The 25,882-nt window shown below is 42.8% G+C and overlaps 1 protein-coding gene and 1 pseudogene across 1 annotated transcript; both read left to right on the plus strand.

Moving 5' to 3' along the window:
* The first annotated feature begins 3,881 nt into the window (after positions 1-3,881).
* Positions 3,882-8,165, plus strand: LOC141489530 (sn-1-specific diacylglycerol lipase ABHD11-like; annotated as a pseudogene).
* A 9,408-nt stretch (positions 8,166-17,573) lies between these two features.
* LOC141489531 (sn-1-specific diacylglycerol lipase ABHD11-like) lies at positions 17,574-21,513 on the plus strand. The gene is made up of 7 exons (XM_074190109.1): positions 17,574-17,633; positions 17,887-17,951; positions 18,229-18,364; positions 19,645-19,818; positions 20,330-20,500; positions 20,962-21,143; positions 21,381-21,513. Exons 1-7 carry the CDS (start codon positions 17,574-17,576, stop codon positions 21,511-21,513), a joined length of 921 nt encoding a protein of 306 aa, XP_074046210.1.
* The last annotated feature ends 4,369 nt before the right edge of the window (positions 21,514-25,882 follow it).

The following is a 25,882-nucleotide window of genomic DNA, read 5'->3' on the forward strand; positions in this document are numbered from 1 at the left end:
TTTTGTTTTTTAACTAAAATTGAAAATATTTCTATTTTAGACTTAAAGTTCTAATCCAATTTTGAAAATTGTATCACAACTACTAATTATATTATAATGAAATAATGCTAGGGTAGTTTCTTATAAACTAAATGAATACAACACATTCAATTTTGAATAATGGGTATCATGGAAACAAAAAATAAATGAAATAAATAACTCACCAATTATAAAACTTTATGGTGTCTTTTATTTTGATCCCAATGACAATTTCAAATAATCCCTCACTATACTAGCATGTATAACTTAATCAAATATCACCAATAGGGTTCATCTTCTTTGACACTTGCCCTTATCAATGGATTGTGCCACAAGAGGAAAGAGACAGGGATATAACTGCATTAGATCTGTTTGGTTTCGTCATTAGCAGTCAACTTTATGGCAGGATGCAATAGCCTCCCTCAGAATGACAAGGTGGGAAATGTTCTTAGTTAACAAGATGGGGTACCTTCACCTTTGAAAGGTCATCCTTTCTACTTTCCCAAGGACAACATGCAGGGTCAAGATTCTTGTACCTGGATTCAAGACAGAATAGAACCCAATTGAAGTCCCAAGAGACTCTTCCTCCAATAGCAAAATTTCACTAATTACCATTTAGAACCAGATCATTTTATTACCTTTTTCATATTAAAATCTCCTCTAGGATTTTTTAACTACTCACAAAGTTCATCTATTAACAACTATCAACCACCATCACCCCCATTCCTTGGTTTGCAGATAACCAAAGGGCAGAACATCAGATTATTTCTAGAATACAATGGGATGAGAATGCTATGAGATTCTCCTAGCAGAATCCATTTAGATAAAGTGGTCATAAGTGGAGACAATTTCCTTGATGAAAGTTACAGTATAAGAGAGAGTTGTGGCTTTAAAACTAGGAAGTAGTTCAGCCTTGTTCAAGGACTAATTTGTGCACAATAATCTTTTTTTTTTTTTTGGTAAGTGCTCAAAGTGGGATGCAAGTTAGCAGATGCCTAGAAGTAAATGTGACTTGAAAGGGAAGTTGACAAGAGGCTGTCATGATCTGATATTATTCTTAGAGATCAGATGAATATATGTGAATTAGAAAATATGGTTGATTTTGCATTGGCTGACCAACCAAATCCATCAATTCTCTAAAATTATTTATTAAAGTTTATTTGTTAATGGTTTGGATACCAACTTGCAAAGAGATCACCAGTGGCATGCCCTGGGAATTGATGCTTGGGGATATTGTAACATTTTCATCAATGACATTTAAAAAAAAAAATATTCACCAATCTGTGTATAAAAAAAAGTGGATGGGGGGTGGCTAGGTGGCACAGTGGATAAAGCACTGGCCCTGCAGTCAGGAGTACCTGGGTTCAAATCCGGTCTCAGACATTTAATAATTCCCTAGCTGTGTGGTCCTGGGTAAGCCACTTAATACCATTGTCTTGCAAAAAAAAAAAAAAAACCCTAAAAAAAAAGTGGAAGGTGTAACTGCCACTTTAGATGAAGATTTCAGGATTCAAAATTCCAGTAAGGCAAACTAATTAGTGAGAAATGTAAAGTCTTACATTTGGTTCAAAAAACAAATATCCACATTTTTAAGATGAGAGGGACCTTACCAGACATCTAGTTAACCTAAAAAAATATCTAACAGATTTGAAAGGCACTTGTTAGGACATACAGTGGATAGAGCATTGAGTCTGAAATGAGGGACACCTGAGTTCAAATCTTGCTTCCAGTATTTACCAACGGGATGACCCTGGCCAAGTCTCTTAACCTCTATTTGCTTCATCTTCCTGATCAGTTAAATGGCAATAATAATATTATCACTTACAATCCAGGGCTGTTATGAGACTAAAGTAAGATATTTATTAAAGACTTCACAAACCTCAAAGGACCGTCATTATAAATTTGGGTGTGATGGGGGGTCAAAAAAAGCTCCTGTAATCTGGTCTATTCAGAGGGGTTCGTTTTCTAGGAGTCTAGAGGTGATTATCCATTGCATTGATAAAGAAGAGAATGTCCAGAGAGTGGTTGGTGGCCATGGTGGATGGTGATAGGATCATGTGATAAGGGGATTTGGGAAAGAAAATTAGGGTGTTTAGCCTGCTGATGAGAAGATTGAGAAAGATCGATAAATGCAGCAAGCTTTGATAAATGTCTGTTTCTTTATAGATTGATGTTACCTAATTTTGCCCAGGTTCTCTCCTAGGCTACTCCATAATCCTTTTAGTCATATCTTCTTAACTAGCTGTCATATTCAGAGAATCATCAGAATTAAAAGATGAAAAAAAGGAGCCCTTCCCCTCCCTTGCCCTGAGAAATCGAGTGTGGATGGGACACAGAGGGCAACTGTTTATATAGCAAAAGAAAAAAGTGAAAGATGAGGGGGCAGATTTTGAAAAATCACACTACTAGAGACTGTGACCAATAGGAAATTAAATCCCCAGCTCCTCACTGGACTTATTTTTCTCTCCCTAACTGTCCAGGGTCAGAGAAGGTAAAACCACCCAATTAGTCTTGACTGGTAAACTGAGGATTGCATTCTGGACCAGTGATTTGTTGTTCAGTTGTTTCGGTCGTGTCTAACTCTTTATTTGGTGTTTTCTTGGCAAAGATACTGGAGTAGTTTGCCATTTCCTTCTTCACTTCATTTGACAGATGAGGAAACTGAGTCAATCAAGGTGAAATGACTTGCCTAGGCTAATAAGTACCTGAGGTAAGATTTGAACTCAGGAAGATGAGTCTTTCTGACTCCCATCTACCACAGTGCCCAGTTGCCCCCAGGTCTGTGATACACAAGGAGAATGCAAGTGCTAAGGAGTGGGTCTGTGTTTGTCTTCCATGATCTTCGGGGTAACTAACTCACCATCTAGTTCTCTCCTCCTTCCCTGATAGCCATCCTCCTAACTCCTGATTCACATCTCCTTCTGTCTCATTAGAGATTGCTTGTTTCAATATCAAACCCTTCCCCCTGATGCACCTTCCCTCTCTGGCCTTGAAGTTTCTCTTCTGTATAATTCAGAGGTTGGGCCAGAATCACAGAATGCTGAAACCAGAAAGATACAGTAAAACTATATTAGGTGAGGGGTGGCTGGTGCAGTGGATAGAGCACTGGCCCTGAGTTCAAATGCGACCTCCGACACTTAATAATTCCCTAGCTGTGTGGCCCTGGGCAAGCCACTTAATACCATTGTCTTGCAAAAAAAAAAAAAAAAAAAACTATATTAGGTGGACAGAGCACTGGCCCTGGAGTCAGGAGAACCCGAGTTCAAATTTGACTTCAGACACTTAATAATTAGCTAGCTGTGTGACAGTGGGCAAGTCACTTAATCCCTTTGCCTTGCCCCCCTCCACCAAAAAAAAAAACCTATGGTCCAACCTTCTCATTTCTAAGGGGAAAATGAGTTCCAGAGAAGTAGTCATTTGCCTAAGTTTACATAACTGGCCAATGGCAGAGCCTGGCTGAGGGTCTACTCTAAATTCTTCCTGTGTCTCAGATTATCCTCCTCCAGTACCATCCTGGCTTCCCTCAGAAGATGGTGGATGCTTGATAAATCCAGTGATCCTGCCTCACCTCCATCCCCTCTGGCAGTGTGGGGATAGAAAAGTCCTCTGAACTTGCAATCAGGCAGGAAGGAGGGAGAAAGTAGGAGAGAAGAGAAGGGAGTGGTTGGGTGGAGCTCTGTTGGGACTGGTCCATATATACTCCTACTCAGTTTAGCCCTAATCAAAGATTTCTGGATAAGAACTGAGACAAACATGTGGTGTTGGACCAGAACCTGGACTCGCCCCTTTGGAAGACCCAGATGCCATCAGTACTTTCCCAGGATCTAAGCAAGTCCTTCTCAACCTCCTCTCTGACACAGGTCATGTACAGAAGCAATGGTCCCAGGTAAGTCAAAAAAACTCTTTACCTCCACCAACCTGCTCCTTCCTGACCCTGACCCTCTCTTCCTGTAGCTTCCCCTGCCCTGGGAGCTTAGGAATTTCCAAATCCCTTCTCCACATATGTAAACCCAAGGGCATGGGTCTTTGAAAGTCTGTGTCAATGAATACTCATCTCCTCTTAATTTATCCCTACAAGTGCCCACTCTGAGGCACCCTCCTTACCCTACTCTCCTCTCTCCTCTCCCTGACCAGGACAGTACCGCTCTCCTATAAGCTGCTGGAAGGCCAAAACACCCACCCACCCCTGGTCTTCCTCCATGGGCTCTTTGGCAGCAAAGTTATCTTTGAATCTTAAGCCAGAGCCCTGGCAGAGCAGACAGGCAGGAAGGTTAAAAAAAAAAAAAATACTAAGTAATTGGAACCAGGTAAAAAGCTGTGAAGAGAGACAAAGGTTGGGAGGGAATAGAAAGGGGGAAAGAAGAGATGTGAGGAAGGGATTGAAATAAAAGATTGTGTCCAGGAAAAATTGGTCCTCGTTCATTGGGTGTGATGTGATAAATGCTAAGAAAGGGGAAAGGCTAGCTTGGGAAGTAATGAGTCCTCCCACACCAAAGTCTTCAAGTTGAAGCTAAAATAGGAGAAATCCAGTTCTTATCTATCCCTGCAAAGGGATAAGATTGGTCTTCCTGAAATTCTGGGAAGATGCCTGCTTACAACACAGGTGTCTTATATACTACATCATCACAGTGGTCAGTTTATCCCAATTAGAACTACAGCAACGAGGCATCTAGGTGGCGCAGTGGATAGAGCACAAGCCCTGGAGTTGGGAGGACCTGAATTCAAATGCAGCCTCAGACACTTGGCAATTGCCTAGCTGTGTGGCCTTGAGCAAGCCACTTAACCCCATTGCCTTGCAAAAACCAAAAAAAAGAACTACAGCAACTGTGTTGTGGGTCACAGTGTAGATGGGGGCACAGGCACTTTCATTTCTGACCCCAGGAACCCTGTCAGAAGGGCAAGGGTGAGTGATTTGCCCAGGGCCACAGAACCATTAGGAGTAGAACCAGATCATCGAAGTCCTAAGCTAGTCCTATTTCCATTCCACAATGGTTCCCACATGAGGTTTCAAGATGTTTGTACTAAAAATTATTTAATAACACAGAAAGCAGAAAATGATTGCTAGTGTATAGTATGAGTAATCAATTAAATTACCCTTGGGCTCCACAAGACATTTTTTTGACTGAAAGGGATCAGTTGAACAAAAATCATCAGGAACCATTATGATAGAATAACAGAGACAATGACCCATAGAACAACCAGTTTGTTTAAGGTTTGTTGTTGAGTTGTGGAAGTCATGTCCAACTTTCTTTTTCCTGTTTGGTTTTTGCAAGGCAATGGAGTTAAGTGACTTGCCCAGGGTCACACAGCTAGGTAATTATTAAGTGTCTGAGGCTGGATTTGAACTCAGGTCCTCCCGACTCCAGGGCTTTATCCACTAGACTAGGGCTAGGTATCATCTAGCTACCCCAATATGAATTTTTCTTGACAGAGATACTGGATCCATTTTCCATTTCCTTGTCCAATTCATGTGACAGATGAGGAAACAGGCAAACAGGGTGAAGTGACTTGTCCAGGGTCATACAACTAACTAGGACACCAATTTGAATCCAAGTTCTCCAGACTCCAGGTCTGTCTTTCTGTGTGTTCTGTCACGCCATTTAGCCTCTTGATTGATGTGTTTCTGAGAGAAACTTGGGGGGCAGCTAGATGGTGCAGTGAATAGAACACCAGCCCTGGAGTCAGGAGGTCCTGAGTTCAAATCCAGCCTCAGACACTTAATAATTACCTAGATGTGTGATCTTGGGCAAGTCACTTAACCCCATTGCCTTGCCAAAAAAAAAAAAAGAACAGAGTGAAATTTGGAAGACCTCAGGAAAGTTCCTGGCTTCTAGTCTCCATCTTTGCTCCACCCCACCAGGATGCTATTAAGAGTCTGCTTCTGTCTTTGAAGCTCCAGGCTAGGGAGAAGGGGAAGAGTCTGGGAGACTAACAACTTTACATCCCCACCCCCTCAGGTGCTGACAACGGATGCCCGAAACCACAGGGAGAGTCCTTCAAGCCCAGATTGTAGCTATGAGGCCATGAGCGCAGACCTGGAGGCCCTCCTGTTAAAACTTGGACTCACACCCTGTATCCTCATTGGACACAGTATGGGGGGCAAGACAGCCATGGTCCTGGCACTACAGAAGGTGAGGATGCCCCACTAAGAAGGTTACTCCAAGATGGTGGTATTCCATATTTCCAAAATTTGTGGCAGGGATCCCTCTTACCCAGAGGGCAAGTTGGGGAGTTGGGATAGAGTTAGATTGTGAGTGAGCAGTGGGATTGGCGTTAGAGAATTTGATTCTGGTGGGATAGAGAAGGGTTCCTTCAAACAGTTTACACATACATCCACACAGAAACACAGACATACATACAAAACTGCATACACACAAAACTGTGATGGATTAGGCAAAAAATTGTGGCTGCAAACTGTGTGACACTAAATGTCATCACCATAGACAACCCTGCATACAAGAATAGAAGGATGGCAACCACAACTACACAAAAGCCATCAGGTAGATAGCTTCGGATATCTAAGTCATGAATTCTCCATTTTTGTCCTGCATTGCCCCTCAAAACCATTTCAGAACCATTTCACACTCATTCAGCCATATTGCCATCTCTGAGAGCACCTCAAGTCACCCTACGATGGGTTTCCTCCTCAGCCTGAGCTTGTGGAATGCCTAGTTGTGTTGGATATCAGCCCAACTCTGACCACAGAATTCCCAGAAGTTTGGACCTGCATAAAAGTCATGAAGTCACTAAACATTCCCAAGGAGCTGAATTTCTCCAAAGCCCAAAAAGTAGCTGATGAGCAGCTCAGTCAAATCATCAAGGTAATTTCCTCTTCCTCTCCTCCAGGGATCCACGTAGGAAAATGAGATGCAAGAGTTATGAAACAACTATTTGAGTTTGGAGTCTCTAAAAAATGGGGGGGGGCAGGGGAGAGATGTCAGGGAATTCAAGGGGCAAGATTTAGGGGAAATGAATGTCAAGAGAAGTAGCAATAGGGGTTCCAGATGTCGATTAGGGTAAGATAAGAAGACAAAAAGAGGGGATAAGATAGGTGTCTGAAACTGGCCTGGGATGGGATGAGATGGTATATGATGAGACAGAATGGGATTGGATAGGATGGGATGGAATGAAAGAGGATATATTGGCATGAGATGGAGTGGGAAAGGATGGGGTGAGATAAGATAGGGAATGACTATACCTGGATGTACTCTGGAAAATGGAAAGGAAGACATGGAGTTCAGAGGGTGCTTAAATTGAGCCCACATTCTCTTGCAGAATCCAATTATTCGACAATATATGCTCAACAATTTCACAATAGTCAATGGACAATACATGTGGAAGGTCAATAGTGAAGCCTTGGACCAGCAGATGGACAAGATCATGGACTTTCCCCAGATCCAAGGATCTTACTCTGGCCCCACACTCTTCCTCAAGGGGTCTAACTCACCCTTAATTCAGTAAGGCAGAGGCAGGGGATGAGGAGGACACACCTAACCTTATAGATTCTTCTCTTTTGGATACTAGTTGGATTCTCCACCATCATTGTTTTGAGCAATGGGGGTTGAGGTTATACTTGGGAATCATAAAAAATAATCTCCCTTCTGATCTTGTTGGACAGCAAGTCTGTTAGCTCATCCAGAGTTCTCTCTCTGTGCCCCCCCCTTCCTAAGCTCCCAATCTATTCGCAACTATCCATTCATATCACATGACCAGTGTTCATACCTGCTTCTGATTCATCTTTAATATTTGCTTTTTCTCCTCTGTTTATCCTCACAGGCCTCGACACTACCCAAAGATCAAACATCTTTTTCCTCATGCTCAGATTCTATCTGTTCTAATGGCGGGTCATTGGATCCATGTTGCTCAACCCCAAGTCTTCCTGACCAGTATCCAAAATTTCCTGTCCTGGAAATTGGCATCTCTGCCAGTTCTCCAACTATGAAAGCCCTGGGAAATGACCAGAATCTGTCTCAACCAGGCCAAGGACAACAGTGAGGGTGATGCAGGGAAAGATGAAGATTATTGTGAACTAACAGAAACAAAATTTGTAATCTTAAAGACTGTAAATCGTGTCAAATTGGGTGGAGATCCCTATTCTTGAGGTGTTTCATTGTTTACTGTAAAATTTGTATCCCGACTTCTTTAGACTTCAACCTTCTACCTAATTCCAGGTCCAATAAGGGGAAGGGGATCAACCTTTTGCCCTCTGGATAAGGACAAAACTATAAAAATCTAGGTGAGACCTCTCCTTGAGGTCAGTCTTCTCTGACTGGTTGGCCCAGTCATGCCTGCTTGACTACTCTTTTTTCTCTGTCTTTATCTACCATTTTCTGTGTTGTAATTTCTTTTAATAAATTTTTGCTTTCTTTCCACCCTTGCTTTCCCCTAGTCTGAATAATGATTCCTCATAGACGGAACCAAACTCAAGTAGCCAGCGACTACAAGGGGAGGGAATTATTATAGGATGGGACTCTCCCACAGGTGAAGAAGTCAAGACTCTGACCTTCCTTCCCTTCAGAGTGGACACCAAAGCTAAGGTTTTGGAGTTTAAGCACTTCTGCCAGCATTACCTAAGTTCTCTCACTTCCATTTGCCATAGAGAAAATGAGTGATTGGACCACACTGGGGTCTGATCAGTGGGTCAACAAACATATTTAATGGCTACTTTGTACCTTTGCTCATCTTCCCAGATTCCATGCTTTTTATTGGTATAGTTTATTTAATCAATGGGGACTGCCCCTTGTGGATCTCTGCAACTTGCCCCTTTGACTATGTAAATGCATGTGACATCCTTATATCCACTCAGAGACCACTATGTTTTGCCTATGCTTTCTTCTAGCAACCCTAGGTCTCCAAGAAATGCTATTTTTCCCTCCAATATTCCCCTCATTTTTTTCTATGCCTCTTTCGTTGATCTTCAGTTTACATAATGACATCATCTTTGAATAAAATGGAGGAAATGAGAACATTTAATAAGTACTCCAAATTATATTTCTGGTAAAAAAATCTGGTTTTTTTTCTGCTGTAAGAAATGTAATGTTGGGGCAGCTAGATGGCATAGTGGATAAAGCACCAGCCCTGGAGTCAGGAGTACCTGGGTTCAAATCCAGTCTCAGACACTTAATAATTAGCTGTGTGGCCTTGGGCAAGCCACTTAACCCCATTTGCCTTGCAAAAACCTAAAAAAAAAAAAATGTAATGTTTATCTCTATGTCTATGTTAATTACAAACTCAGGAAAACAAACTTGTCCTGCCTTTATTTATTGGACTTCAAATTCAGGAAGAGATAACAATTCTCCAGATAATTATTGTATAAGGATGATAGTTTTTGACAAGCAACTAATATTACACATAGACAGGCCTCCAATGATTTCCCTTATCCTTTGTTTTCAAATAAATACTCCTCTCTCTTTCTACTTCCTGTGGTCATTCCCATAATGGGCTCTACCAATGAGTTTCATAGTAAATCTTAGAGAATCAAACTTCATGTCTAACCTGTATTTTCTATCATTTTATTTTAACACTAAAATTTCAAGCTTTTAAAACCTTGGACTAAAAGCTACCAGAATGTAGGACCTGCATTTTTCCTTCATTAGTTCATTAGTTTATTGGTTCAATGGAGATATTTAGTGCTTATTCAAATCTCTGATTGATTGATTCATTTAAGACGTCCAGAAGAAACTTCATTCATCCTTACTATGCATTTGCTAGAACATTTTCTATTGCCATCTTTACTGGAATTTCCTTTATAATCTAATGCTACCTGAAGCCAGGCATTTCTATAAAAAAAAAAAAATTTTTTTTGACTAGTCTAATGGTGCATGTCCTTCAAAAGACAGAGGAAACAATGTGGATAGCTGTTATCCTTAACCTGGTTCTCACCAACAGGGAAGATTGTTGTTTACTAAAGTAAAAATTATTGAGACCTGAGAGGGAAATGAACTGATCGTTCCATGTGAGAAATTTGGGGAACAAGATAGGAAATATGAACCTAATGTGACATACCACCATTGTTCTGGGAGATCAGGTTTTAAAAGCTACCCACCTATGGGTGGGTCCCATGACATAAATTCTACAGGAGTTAACTATTGTAAGAGAACAGTTCTCAAGAATGAATCCTGAAGTCACAAAGGAAAACAATTCTGAAGAAGAAAGACAAGTAGTTGTCTACAGATATAAATGTGGATGCACAGGGAACTCGTGGACCAATTTAGATGTTTCAAAATCAAGTAAAGAAGGTGACAGAGTTCTCTAATAGCAGTGTCAAAAAAGTTAATAGGGAGAATGAACTGAACTCAGCAAGGCATCCTAAAGGCCACCCCCACCCCCAGATTCTTTAAGTCCCAACTAAAATCTCACCTAGGCAAGAAGCCTTCCTTGATCCCTTTTTTTAATTTTGTTTTTTTTTTATTTAAGGCAATGGGGTTAAGTGACTTGCCCAAGGTCACAGAGCTAGGTAATTATTAAGTGTCTGAGGCTGGATTTGAACTCAGGTCCTCTTGACTCCAGGGCTGGTGCTCTATCCACTGCACCAGCTAGCTGCAACTTCAAACATTCTTAAATCCAGTGCTTTCCCACCATTAAATATTTCCTTTTTATTCTGAATATAATTTACTTTGTACATCTTTGTTTATATGTTGTCTCTCCCATTAGACTGGAAACTCTTTGAAGGCAGAAGCTATCTTTTGCCTCTTTTTACATTTCCAGTGCTTCTCCCAGTGCCTGATATATTTAATAATCAATGTTAATAAGCATTGATTGATTGAGCTATCTTTTGCCTCTTTTTACATTTCCAGTGCTTCTCCCAGTGCCTGATATATTTAATAATCAATGTCAATAAACATTGATTGATTGATCTTTTAGCTTTTGGGAGAAATGAGAAGGATAAAAGAGAGAATAAATGTCAAGTGTCTGAGGCTAGATTCAAACTCCCATTCTCCTGACTCCAAGACCAGTGCTTTATTCATTGTGTCACCTAGCTGCCCTCAGACTGGGGTTTGATGAATTGAAGATTTGGTTTTTGCACATTCCTCATTGACCCTGGAGTCACTGCTGTTGTCCAAAGCTCTATGTCTGTGCCTTGAAAGGAACTCTACTTTCTTTTTTTTTTTTGCAAGGCAATTGGGGTTAAGTGACTTGCCCAAGGTCACACAGCTAGGTAATCATTAAGTGTCGGAGGCTGGATTTGAAGGTCCTCCTGACTCCAGGGCTGGATCCACCGTGCTGTAACTCCATTTTCAAACCTATGTAATGAAGTAAATGTGTCACTGATTTTCTTCCCCTTCTGTTTGAGGCGTAAATGCATCTTCTTTTGAGCCATCCCACTATTCTCTGAAATGTTGATTTAGTCCCAGAAGTAGCAATAAGAAAAATGCAATATGGTAGGTGAGGAAACAAGTCACTGAAATAAGTGATCTCAGACCTGAGACACACTTTAGCTTTTTCTTCCTTGTATGAGAGGAAGCATCTCCACCAGCCAACTGTTCAGAATCATGTTGTTACTAGATTACAGCTAATGTCATGGAATCTTTGTTCAGGAATCCATTTAGCAGAGTCAAAAATGCTAGGAGGTAAGAATGGGTGCAAGATAGTCAGGAATCAAAATGTCACCAACCTAGAAACATCAGATAGAATGATGGGTGGAAGTTGTCAATCCAAAGAAATACCAAAGAAACAACACCCACAATGAGAGGTAGGAACCAGGCTCTTTTCCCATGGAAGGATCAGCCCCCAGCATCATTTCTTCTCATGCTTGTACCTTCCAGGCTGACATTTTCTGCGGTCAGTAAGCTTATGCTGCTTGTCCCCCTCCACCATTAGTGCCCTTGAGTCTCATGGCAGCACCACCAATACCTTCTGTTTTTGTTTTGTTTTGTTTTTACAGGGCAATGGGGTTAAGTGACTTGCCCAAGGCCACACAGCTAGGCAATTATTAAGTGTCTAAAGCTGCATTTGAACTCAGGTACTCCTGACTCCAGGACCAGTGCTCTATTCACTGCACTACCTAGCCACCCCCACCAATACCTTCTGAAAGAAATTCCTCGAGAACTGTTATAGGAGACCTTCATCCTATGTCTGTCTTATTTGTACATAATGATTTTCATGTTGTCTCCCCATTTAGACCGTGAGCTTCTAGAGGACAGGACCTCTCTTTGGTCTTTCTTTACATCTCCAGAGCTTGGCAGCGTACATGGCTATGGGAGGAGCTTAATAAATGTTTGGTAACTAATTCCTTTTGCTTGTTTTTATAGAATTATTTGTCTTTCCAGGCAAAATGATCCATTGACTGGAAAGACAGACCAAAAATGGCTCATTGGGAGCTAAGGCCTAACATTAGTGAGCCAAAATAAGAGAATACCATCTTTGATTAGTTCCCAGTTCCCAGTTCCCGGACTTCTGGCCAAGATGGCAGAGAGAAGACAGGCCCAGTTCTAAAGTCTCCTGATCTTTCCCCATCTATGGTATGAAACAAACCTCTTAACAGAAATCCGACCCACAAGACCCAGAAAGAAAAGCCAGGAGAAAGAACATCTACCTCAGGATTTGTCTCCCTCAGCGGCATCGGACAAATTTGGGCAAGTGAGTCTGGGCCTGGAGGGCAGATCAACCCTGGATCAGCCAGTTTGGCAGCTGAATTGGAGCTGGAAGTCTGGGGGCCTAAGAGCTGGACCTGCTGGATCAGCAGTGGGGCTGGATGATGGGGACTTGAGTCAACTAGAGAGCAGAGGCACGCTAACCCTCTGGAGCTTGCCAACAGGGCTGGGGGGGAGAGTTCCGGTACAGGAGAGCTGAGGACACCATCCCTGGGCTCCTGTGGTCTGAGGAACTCGGAGTCTACGCCTCCATTTTGGCTGAGGCCTCTTCCCAGAACAAACAATAGCAGACTACTTCTGCCTCAGGCGCGGATGAGTGAGCAGAAGAAGCAGCCCAGCTGACAATAGGGAGAGGAATGACCTCAAGCCAGGGCAAAGCCCACCATTGGTTGAAGGCAAAAGGATTCATTAGCTCCAACCCCCCCCCCCCCCTTCAAGCTAAGGGAGAAGGCCTCAATCAAGGTCACAGACACTCCAGAGAAAGCAACCAAATCCCAGTTCCAGACAGACTACTGCCCATGTAGGACTCAAAGGATCTTATTGTTTGAGTCACTATCAGAGTTCTTTAAAACAATATGGATAATGAGAGAGAGGTGTCAGAGGACTAGAGAGTGATAGATATTATCCTGACTATCAGAAAAGAAGTGAGAGTAGAATTTACAAACTGTCAGTCAGAGCATTTGACTTGGATTCCTGACAAAACTCCAGAATGCTTTTTAAAGCTATTTTCTAAAATTTGAAATCTATTTTAACCTATTATTTCTAACTTAACAACTCATCTCCCCATTTAAAAAGAGAAGAAAAAACAAAACAAAATCCTGGTATCAAATAAATAAATGTGTGTTTAAATATACATACTTAAATATACATGTAAAATACATGAACATGTACATACACATGCATATGTCTATATTAAGTGAGCAAAATAAATCCTATCATTGTTCAGTTCTTTTTCAATTATGTCTCACTCATCCTAAACCAATTTGGTGTTTTCTTTGCATAGGTCCTGGAGTAGTTTTGCTATTTCCTTTTCCAACTCATTTTTTTCTTTTTTTTTTTTTTAAGGTTTTTGCAAGGCAGCGGGGTCAAGTGGCTTGCCCAAGGCCACACAGCTAGGTATTAAGTGTCTGAGGCTGGATTTGAACTCAGGTACTCCTGACTCCAGGGCCGGTGCTCTATCCACTGCGCCACCTAGCCCCCCCAAAAGAATTATTTATAATGAACCATGGTAAACTTTCAAGATATGCTCAACATTTTCAGATGGTAAAATAAACACATAAAGTTGACTTTTCCCATTTTGGTAGCATTAGATATTGTATCATTCTTCTTTCTCTTTTTTAAAACTAAATCTGAAGATATTTCTATTTTAGGCTTAAAATTCTCAATCTAATTTTGAAGATTGCATCATATCTCTTATTAATTATATTATGATAAAAGAATGTTATAGGCCAGTCTCTTATAAACTAAATAACTCACTAGTTTTTAAGCTTCATGGTCTCTATTGTTTTGATCCAAATGACAATTTCAAATGATCACTCACTATACTAGCATGTGTAACTTAATCTAAAACCACTAAGAGGGTTCATCATCTTTTACCCTTGCCATTATCAATGGATGATACCATATGAGGAGAAAGGCAAGGATATAGCTACATTAGATCTGTTTGATTTCATCAGTGGCAGCCAATTTTATAGCAAAATGCCATAGACAGCCTCAGAATTACCCAGGTGAAAAAGTTTCTTAGTTGACAAGATGCAGATAAATGAAGAAAACCTTACCTTCCTTCACCTTTGCAAGGTCACTGTCTCTACTTTCCCAGGGACAACATTGACCTGTGGCAGGCCGGACTGCAAAGGCATGTGGCATTTCCTTTGAATGATGAACTAACCATCTTTTGCAGGATCAAGATTCTTATACCTGGATTCAAGACTTAGAATAACAGGCAACTTAAGTTCCAAGAGACTCTTCCTCAAACTGCAAAATTTCACTAATTACAGCTTAGAATTAATTTTTTTTTTCATATATTAGCCTCAGTTTTTTACCTACTCACAAATTTCATCTATTAACAACAACCAACCCCCCTGACCCTTTGGTCTGAAGGTATGAGCAAAAGAAGAATATCAGATCTTTCTAGAATACAAAGAGATGAGAATGCGATGAGGCTTCCACAGCAGAGTCCATGTAGACAAGTGAGTCAAAGGGGGCCCAATTTTCTCGGTGAAAGCTCTGGTATAAGAGGGAACTGTGGGGCGGCTAGGTGGCGCAGTGGAAAAGAGCACCGGCCTTGGAGTCAGGAGGACCTGAGTTCAAATCCCACCTCAGACATTTAATGATTACCTCCCTGTATGGCCTTGGGCAAACCACTTAACCCCATTGTCTTGCAAAAAAACTAACCAAAAAAAAAAGAGGGAACTGTGGCTTTAGAACTAAGGAGTAGTTCAAACTTGGTCAAGGACTAACTTGAGTACAATAATAATCTTTTTTTTTCCCCTAAATATCCAAAGGGGTGCAAGTTAGCAGATGTCCATGAGTGAAAGTTACTTGAAAGGCAAGCTGATTAAAAACTACATAAATTGAATAAGTGACTGTCATGATCTGATGCTCTTCTTACAGATCAGATGGATCTATGGGGGTTAGAGTATGTGGCAGATGTTTAGCAAACACATTAATTCGCTATTTTTATTTATCCATTATTCATTCATTCATTCATTCATTTATTAATGGGCTGTATCAATTAGCAAGAAGGTCACCAGTACCATGCCCTGCGAATTGATGCCAGGAGACATTGTAACATTTTTATCAATGACTTTTTGAAAAAGTATTCAAACATTTGCATATGCTAAGAGCTGGATAGTGAAGCTCTCACTTCAGATGAAAGGTTCAGCATCTAAAATTCAAATAAAACAAATCTAATCATTGATAAACATAAAATCTAACAGTTGATTCAAAAAATAAACATTTTTCTGATGAGAGGGATTGTATCAGACAGCTAGTTAGCCTAATAGGAGCTACAGATTTTAACAGGTTACAAAAGCAGTCATTTGGGGGTACAGTGGAGAGAGCATTGGGCTGTAGACAGGGAGACCTGAATTCAGATCCTGACTCAGACACTTACCATTTGGGTGACCCCTGGCCAAGTCACTTAACCTCTGTTTATCTCATGATCCTGATCAGTAAAATGGGGATAAAGAGATCATTCACACTCCAAGATGGTTGTGGGACAAAAATAAGATATGTATAAAGCACCTTGCAGACCGTAAAGGGCTACCATTATTATTGAGTTCAATAATCCCCCTCAGGGCCGTGATAGAGGGGTCAAAAAAAAAATTTCTGCAGTCTGAGGTTATAATCAGAGAGGTTTGTTTTCTAGGAATTTCTGGAGTTTCATTGCAGTGAAGAAGTGGAGAATGTCCAGAGGGTGGTGGATGATCCTGGTGGAGAGTGATAGGATCGTGTGATAAGGGAATCTGGGAGGAAAATTAAGTTATTTAAGACATGATGGTTGTGGGGTGACTAGGTGGCACAGTGGATAAAGCACTGGCCTTGGAGTCAGGAGGATCTGAGTTCAAATCCGGTCTCAGACACTTAATTACCTAGCTGTGTGGCCTTGGGCAAGCCACTTAACCCCATTTACCTTGTGAAAACCTAAAAAAAAAAAAAAGACATGATGGTTGAACACAGCAAATCCTTAATAAATGCCATTCATCAATAGACCTGTTTCCTATCAAATCAGACCAAGTTCTAGAAAAGGTAAGTGAAAAAGATATCTTTACATAACCTGCCCCTTACTAGGGGCCACGATTAATTTGGTTGGCATGTCCTTCTAAACTGAAGGACAAATATTAATGGTACACCTAATCTTGCCTTGGTTTTCTCCTGCTGCTGCTTTGAGTCACATCTTATTAACTAACTGTCATATTCAGAGAATCATCAGCATTAAAAGATGAAAAAGAAGCCCTTCCCCTCCCATAATCCTGAGAAGCCTAGTGTGAATGGGACATAGAAGGTAACTGTTTAAATGACAAAAGAAAAAAGTGGATAATAAAGGGGCAGATTATGAAAAATCATGCTGCTGGAGATGGTGACCAGTAGGAAATTAAATTCACAACTCCTCACTGTGTTTATCTTCTCTCCCTCGCACTGACCAGCAGCGTGAGAAGATAAACCCACCAAATTAGTTTTGACTGGTAAACTGAGGGCAGCTTTCTAGGTCAGTGATTTATTGTTCAGTTGTTTCAATCCTGTGTGACTCTTAGATGCCACATTTCGCGTTTTCTTGGTAACGATCCTGGAGTTGTTTACTGTTTTCTTCTTGACTTCATTTGACCGATGAGGAAACTGAGACAAACATGGTGAAGTGACTTGCCCAGGGTCACACAACTAGTAAGTATCTGAGCAGATCTGAACTCAGAATGAATTCTTCCTGTCTCCAGACCTGGTGCTTTAGCCACTATATCACCCAGGTGTCCCCAGGACAGTGATTAGAGAGAGAAAACAAAATTGGTAAGTCTCAGGGGTGTTTGTTTTCCCCAATCTGCCCAGTGTCAAGATAAAAGAATTTTGATCATGTTACAATTATGACATAGATATTTTACAAACACAGAGACAGAGGCAGAGAGAAAATGACAAGACAAATACAAACAACAAAGAATTCTGGCAAAGCAGTCCATACCAGCATCTGTATTTACCAGTTTAACAGAGGCAACAGATCAGAGGGGAAAGCAATTAAACAAACCAAAGGCTTATTCAATATGCAAATTTAACTGAGACCTGCAGCAAATAAAAAAACGGAGCTTACAGAAAATGCCAAGTAATAGAGGTGTGCTACTCAGAGAGGGCTCCCTTACCAGAGAGACCCAGAATGAACCAGATCAAGAAAAGGGGTCCTGCTCAGAGGCAGAGCATGGCTGAGGGTCTGCCTCTATGCTCTTCCTATGGCTTAGTTTATCCTCAAATGCCTCCATGTCCTCCTGGTACTATCCTGGTTTCCCTAAGAAGATGGTGTTCATCTCCACTAGAAGTGTGAGACATGAAAGCCCTCTGGATTTGGAAATCAAAGGGTCACTGAGGAAGGAGGAAGAAAGAAGAGAAGAGGAGGCCAGGAGAAGGGAGAGGTTTGGGTAGGGCTCTGTAGGACCTGTGCACATATATACTTCTGCTCTATTTCACTTTGATCATAGACTTCTGGACAAGAACTGAGACAAGCATGTGGTGCTGGACCAGAACCTGGACTCGCCCCCTTCGGGAGACTGGGACATCTCTATTCCCCTTCCAGGGTCTAAGGATGGCTTTCTCAGGTTCCTCTCTGACTCAGGTCACAAATAGTAGCAATGGTCCTAGGTAAGTCAAGAAAACTCTTTACCCCCCCTCCAACCTGCTCCTCCTTGGCACTGACCCTCTTTTCCCTGTGGCTTCCCTGCTCTGGCCTCAGTCCTGTTCTTCCTCCAACACAGAGGTTTCCAAACCCCTGCCTCACATGTAGACTCAAGAGAATGAGTTTAAGAAAATCTGTGGAAATGAACACTCAGCTCCTCTCAATTCATCCCTACAGGTGCCCACTCTGAGTCAGCCAACCCTTCCTATTCCACTCACCCTCCTCTCTCCTTTTCCTAACCAGGACAGTACCACTCTCCTACACTCTGCTGGAAGGTCAGAACACCCACCCACCTTTGGTCTTCCTACATGGGCTCTTTGGTAGCAAAACCATCTTTGCGTCTGAGGCCAAGGCTCTGGCAGAGCAAACAGGCAGGAAGGTAAAAAAAAATTCCAAATAACTGGAGCCAGGTAAAAATAAAAAAACAAGAGACAAATTGGGAGGGAACAGAATGGGGGAAGGAAAGGATTGTGAGGTAGGGGCTGAAATAAGAGGTCGTATCCAGGAACATTTGGTCCCCATTCCTTGGGTATGATGTGATTGGCACCAAGAAGGGGGACGAGCTATCTTGGGAGGTGGTAGGTCCTCCAACACCAGAAGTCTTTAAGTTGAAGCTAAAATCAAGGAGATTAGATCGGCTTTTCTGGAAATCTGGGAAGATATCTATGTACAACATAAGTGCCTTATTGATGACTCAGTCAAAATTACATAATTACTTCATCATTCAGGAGTCCGTTTATTCTATTTAGAACTGTAGAAGCACCTGAAGGGGCCCAGGCTCTTTCACCCCCAAACCCAGGGAGCACTGAGGAAGTGACTTGTCTAAGGTCACAGGATGATAAGAGGTAGAACCAGATCATCTAAGTTCAAAGCTGATCTTTCCACTCTGCAGTGGTTCCCATATGGGTATTCATGAGAAAATAATTGCCTACAATTATTGTGACTAATCTATTAAATTATCCTGGGGGGGTTGCAACCCAATTTTTTGGTTGAATGAGATTCATGGAATAAAAATCTTTCAGAACCACTGGGCTATGATCATGGTGAGACAATGACTCAGAAGAACTAGTTAGCTAAGGGTTTGACATTGTTATTTAAGTCATGTTTGACTCTTTATGGTTCCATTTGGGGTTTCCTTGATAAAAAGATACTATTTTTAGATTTACCATTTCCTTATCTGACTCATTTTTCAGATGCGGAAACTGAAGCAAACAGGTAAAATGACTTGTCCAAAGACATACAGTCAGAAAGTATCTGAAACTGGAATTGAATTCAGGTTCTCCTTACTCCAGGACTGGAAATCCTGGTTATTGTCACTATTAGGAAGTATTTTTGTACCTAATGGTCTTAGTCGGTATCACAACTTTGCCCTCACGTCCTCCCTTTTCTCTAGTTCCTTCTTTCCATCGCCATTGCCACCATCTACCCTGTGTACCGACTTTGGAGGTAGATGATGCCCCTGTGTTCTTGACTCCCTGTGTTAACTTGGATAAGTCACTTAACTACCCAGGGTCTCAGTTTCCTCATTTGAAAAATCCCTGCGACAATGATCAATAAACCTTCGATGCCATTGAGAGTCTGCTTCTGTCTCTGAAGCTCCAGGCTAGAGAGAAGGGGAGGAATTTGGGAGATGACAGCTTCATATTCCCACCCACTCAGGTGCTGACAATGGATGCCCGGAACCACGGGGATAGTCCTTCAAGCCCAGATTGCAGCTATGAGGCCATGAGCGCAGACCTGGAGGCCCTCCTGTTAAAACTTGGACTCACACCCTGTGTCCTCATTGGATACTGCATGGGAGGCAAGACAGCCATGGTCCTGGCATTACAGAAGGTGAGGTTGCCCCACTATGAGTGTCATCTTACTCCAAGATGATGGCATTCTATATTTCCAAAATGGATGACAGGGATCCCTCTTACTTAGAGGGCAAGCTGTGGAATTGGAAGAGTCAAACTGTTAGTGGGCAGCGGGATTAGAGTCAAAGAATTTGACTCCAGAGGATAGTTCCTTCATACAGTTTACACACACACACACACACACACACACACACACACACACACACACACACACACACATTCTGATACACTGAGAGAGAAATTGTGGTTTCAAACTGTCCCCACTAAATGGTAACACCATGACCAACCCTACAAACAAGAACAGGAGAGGCGGTATCCATAAACCCTCAAAAGCCATCAGTGGATTTCTTCTGATATCTGAGCCCTGAATTCTCCATTTTGGACCTGTATTGCTCCTCAACACCCTTTCAGAATCCTACCCATTCACTCTGCCATATTGCCATCTCTGAGATCATCCCAAGTCACCCTGTGATGGGTTTCCTCCTCAGCCTGAGCTTGTGGAACGCCTAGTTGTGTTGGATATCAGTCCAACCCTGACCACAGCCTTCCCAGAGGTTTGGACCTACATAAAAGCCATGAAGTCACTAAAGATTCCCAAGGAGCTGTATTTCTCTGAGGCCCAAAAATTAGCTGATGAGCAGCTCAGCCAATATATTAAGGTAATTTCCTGTTCTTCCCCCTCAGGTGTGGAAATGAACTACTGAAGCAACAGAACAAGTTGGGCTTGAGGTCCCCAGAAGTGTAGTGGGGAGATGTCAGGGGAATTACAAAGGGCAAGTTTTAGGGGGAATGAGTCCCTGGCAATAGGTGTCCCAGGTGTGGGTATAGGGTAAGTTCAGAAACCAAATTGAGGGGGGCAATTAGATGGTGCAGTGGGTAGAATGCTGACCCTAAAGGCAGAAGGACCTGAGTTCAAATCCAGCCCCAGACACTTAATACTTACTTAGTTGAGTGACCTTGGGCAAGTCATTTAACCTCATTGTCTTACCAAAAAAAAAATGAAGGACAAACATCATCATCAGAAGTTGGCCTGAGATAGAATGGGATTAAAAAAGGGTATACCTGGGTATAGTCTGAAAGTTCAAGGGAGGCCACAAACTGATCCCACTTTCTCCTACAGAATCCAGGTGTTCGACAATATATGCTCAATAGCCTGAGGATGATCAATGGACAATACATTTGGAACATCAGTAGTGAAGCCTTGAGTCAGCAGATGGACAAGATCGTAGACTTCCCCCAGATCCAGGGAAACTACTCTGGCCCCACCCTCTTCCTCAGAGGGGCTAACTCCAATTTTGTTCAGTAAGACAATAAGAGGGGATGAGGGGGACAGACCTAACCTTGTAGATTCTTCTTTCAATGCCAGTTGGCCATGGTTTTGAAATTCGTGGCAGGTTCAGGTTATGCCCGGGATTGTAAAACGAGGTTCCCTCTTCTAAGTTCCTAATAGATTCTCAATCCTCTTATCACCCATATCCCATGGCTCAGTCCTCACGCCTGCTTCTGACTCATCTTCATTATCTGTCTTTCCCTTCACAGGCCTGATGACCACCCTAAGATCAAACATCTTTTCCCTCAAGCTCAGATTCTGTCTGTCCCAAAGGCTGGCCACTTGATCCATACTGACCAACCCCAAGCCTTCCTGACCAGTATCCAAAATTTCCTGTCCTAGAAAATGTTGCCTCCACCAGCTCTCCAACTTTGAGAGCCCTGGAAATCAGCCAGACCAAGGACACCAGTGAGGGGAGGGAAATGCCATGGGGTGGGACTCTCCTGCAGAGGAAGGGGAAAAGTCAGGACTCCGACTATCATTCCCTTCTGAGTGGACACCAAAGCTAAGGTTTTGCATTTTAATGAATAAAGCTACTTCCAGACCCTCTGCCAGCATTAGCTGTGTTTTCTCACCTCCATTTGTCATAGGGAAAGGTGATTGCACCACACTGGGGTCTTAAGTTTGATCCATCAGTCAACGAACATTTATTATATACCTCCTATACGCCAGCCACTGTACTAAAGCCTGGGGATATAAACACACAAAGAAAGACAATTTTTTACCTCAAGGAACTTACAATCTAATAACAGTGGACAGCATAGAAGAGGAAGTTGAAAATCAAGAGGAGAAGGAGCTGTTGTTACTATAGTTTAAAGATGAATAAAGGAGAGAAGGAAAGGGTTCTAGGTATGGGGTGGAAGAGAGGACAGGGAAAGGATAATGAAGAAATCTAAGTCCCAGGTGGGTCATGAAGAAATGGTAGGTCTAGGTCTTTTCTTTCCATAAAGGTGTTGGAACCCCTCATGGCACCATCCATCAGAGGGAAAAGGGGCTGATGAAGGACCAGGGTGGGTTTCTCCCAGGGGCCACTTCCTTCTCTCTACATCTGGCTTTAATCTACTGGTTGTACATCTTCCTGAGGAAGAAAGGGAAGCAATAGGTTGAATAAAAGGTCTACCAGGGGGTGGTAGCAAAAAGCCCTAGTTGTAGGCACTCTAGAGTGAAGCTGCTATGCCCTGCTATAACATCTCACACACACACACACACACACACACACACACACACACACACACACACACACACACACTTATACAGACCTACTCTCAGCCTTGTCCTCTCCTACCTTCCAGGCATCCACTTCCTCCATCATCATCAGATTATCATTCACCACCTCCAGCATGGCTTGGCTCTGCAGTTGACCAGCTCATCATTTTTCACCAACTTTCCTTTATCGGGAAATAACCAGGCCTCAATCCTATCATGGTCCATAGGGCTTTTCTCTCACACCCTGGTAAAAGAAAATGGAGCAGTTCTGCTAGGATCCAGCTGTGGGTTGAAGCCACCTTCCAGATGTGGAATTGAGGCTTAAAGTCTATGGAACTGAAAGGGACCTGAAAGTCCATCTGGATATTCCCCTCATTTAACAGATGAGGAAAATAAGGAGCAGGGAAGGAACAGGACCTGATCAAAGATCTTTATTCTATTGAATTTCAAGTTACCCATTAGTCAGACAATCAGCTAGGTGGCGCAATGGATAGAGTACCAACCCTGGAGTCAGGACTTGAATTCAAATCTGATTTCAGACTCTAGACACTACTAGCTGTGTGACCTTGAGTAAGTCACTTTACCCTTATTGCCACACATTCAGGATCATCTCCTGTTGCTCTGATTCCTATCTGGCCACTGGATCCAGATGGTTCTAGAGGAGAAAGAGGCCCAGGGACTTAGCACAGCACCACCTCACTCAGATACAAGCCATGTATATGTCGTGGCATCACCTCCCCCAATATCATGGTCTTCTTCAAAAATGATCCACAACAATAATATTAAGTGCCTAGATTATATAGAGGATTGATGCCTGTCCTTCTTTCTCCAAGAAGACCACGCCATCAGGAAGGTGAGGCCATGACATGCACATGAATTGGATTTGAATGGGAGGAATGGAGGGGCTGTGCTAAATCACCAGCCTCACTTTCTCCTCCAGGCATTTAAGTCCAATGGTCAGATATGGATCAGGATGACTGGAGGTGGCTCTGGATGTGAGGTAATCAGTGTTCAGTGACCTGTCCAAGGTCACATGGCAGGATTCCTTATATATATGCCCACCTCTCTAATGTGACCAAGGTCTTGGATCTGAGGAGTCTTGAGGATCCATTAGTCTCTATCTGATTAGATAAAACTCAGTCCCGTTTAGTGAGGAAACTGGGACATGTTGTAGTTGTGGCCAGGATAAAAATGGGCTAGTTTGAGTGAAGAAAAGACTCTCCCTTAAGCCCTCCATGAAAAGTCCTGGAAAAGTGGGGAACAGATTCAGAATGTGGTCAGTTCTCTGGCTTAAGATTCAAGCCCAATGGGTTATATCATGAGAAGATGGAAGGGAAATTTGCCTCCAAATTGATTACAGGGTGGCTGAGAATCGCTGAGGAATTGGGGGTCTTACTTAGAGGAAAGACAGTATCCTCTGAGGCAACATGGCAAAGGATAAAGAGTTTGGTGGCAGAGGCTTTGAGTCCTGGTCATCCCTCAGATTTGTAATTCCCATGTAGTCTTGGGCAAGGTATTGCATTTCACTGGTAGGTTACTGACTCTGGAATCAGAGATCCTGAGTTCATATCTGGACTCTGTCACAGTGCATGTGTGACCTCAGAAAAGTATTTTCACTTCTACTTTCCTCATCTAGAAAATGAGAGGGAGGATTAGACAGTATGATCCAGAAGGTCCTTTGTAGCTCTAATGACTTGAATCAACAAATTTCTGACAAAATGAGGCTGAGAAGAGAGTTCAGTCCCTGAGCCCCAGACTCTGCTTGGTGTCCAAGTCCAAGTCCAGCTACCCTTCACCCACCCTTTTTTTTAGGTTTTTGTAAGGCAAATGGGGTTAAGCCACACAGCTAGGTAATTATTAAGTGTCTGAGACTGGATTTGAACTCAGGTCCTCCTGACTCCAGGGCCTGTGCTCTATCCACTGCACCACCTAGCCACCCCCCCCAATATTTCTTGCAAATATTATTGGAACTTGGAAATCTGCCTTCTACTCCCTTTCCCTCCCAATTTCTCCCCAATTCAGTCAACTGCTAAAATAATCTTCCTAGGGGCAGAGCCAAGATGGCAACAAGAGAGGATCCTGTCTTAGGCGTTCTCTCATAAAACTTTGATACTAAGGACTCTAACTAAATTTTTGAGAGATAGAACCCACAGAGGGACCCAGTGAGGCAGTTCTCCTACTCAAGGTAACCTGGAAAAGGCAGAAAGGTTCTGCTCCCCAGGGTCGGAGGGGCGGCCACCAGAGGGATGGCCAGCCAGAGCAAAAGAACTTCAGCCTCCCGGAGGCAGTCCCAGGGGCTGGGAGCTGTGGCTCACAGCAGCAGGGGAGTTTCCTGACCTACATGGCGGGGAGCACTGGGGCACAAATTGGGAGAACAGAGGAGGACCTCTGCCAGAGTGAGCACATGAAGCCCAGCCCTCAGAGCACACAGAATGCAGCTGCCCAGATCCAGGAAACAGAAGCAGGCAGAGCTGGTAAGCAGGAGCCCCCAGGACATGAGCCCATTGAACCTAGGGAGGGGAGTGAAGAGAAACTGCCGAGTTCTGTCCTCTATCCCTGGAGAAGGACACTGGGGTTCTGACCACATTCAGATCCTGATTGGAGTCTAGGCCCCCCCCCCATAGAACAGCAGGGCCCCCTCCACCTCAGCCCGGTGGCAGGGGGGGGCAAATATGGTCATTCACAGACCAGGAGGGAGGCCAGAGCCTCACATACTGAGACCCTTGTGGGAGTGTCCCAAAAACTCAGGAAGCACCCCCAAAATGGGCTAAGGCTGAGAAAATGAGCAAGCAGAGAAACAAGAGGAACCCCATTGAGAAATACTAGTTTGGGATGTGCTATCCCTGGAATAGGATTAGGAAAACTCTTCCAGCCTTGTGATTGGCTGGGCCATTCCCCCTTTGTAATGGATTCCCTAAGGGCTCCCCTCCACACCCTGTGAAGACCAACACCCTACATTTCTCACATCCAGTATGCCTGAATCTGAGTTCTCTGCCTCTTATCCTAGAATGTAAACTCCTTGAGGGCAGGAACTTTTTTTCCCTCTTTTGTCTTTGCATCCTTCATTTCTAGCACCATGCCTGGGACATAATATTTTCCTCCTGAAAATCAGGAAAACCCTCTCCTCAAGCAATATCCAGAGTCTTCAGGCCAAGATGGGAGAGAGAAGACAGGCACAGTTCTAAAGTCTCCTGTTCTTCCCTTATAAATAATATGACACAAACCTCTTAATAGAAATCCCATCAACAAAACCCAGACAGACAAACCAGGAGAAGAACATCCACCTCAGGATCTGTCTTCTGAGATCATGGGTGAGTCCAGGTGCAGAGGGTGGACTCTGTTGGGAGCATGGACTGATGAGAGCTTAGGAGCCTGATTAGCTGCAGGGCTGGAGCCCGGGAGCTGAGGGCCTGAGAACAGGATTGGCTTGATTCAGCTGTGGGGCTAGAGCCTGGTGGACCTCAGGGGCTTGGGTCAACTAGAGAGCAGAGGTTTTGGTGGTAGG

Source organism: Macrotis lagotis, chromosome 5 (genome assembly GCF_037893015.1).
Source record: "Macrotis lagotis isolate mMagLag1 chromosome 5, bilby.v1.9.chrom.fasta, whole genome shotgun sequence".
Taxonomy (NCBI): domain Eukaryota; kingdom Metazoa; phylum Chordata; class Mammalia; order Peramelemorphia; family Peramelidae; genus Macrotis; species Macrotis lagotis.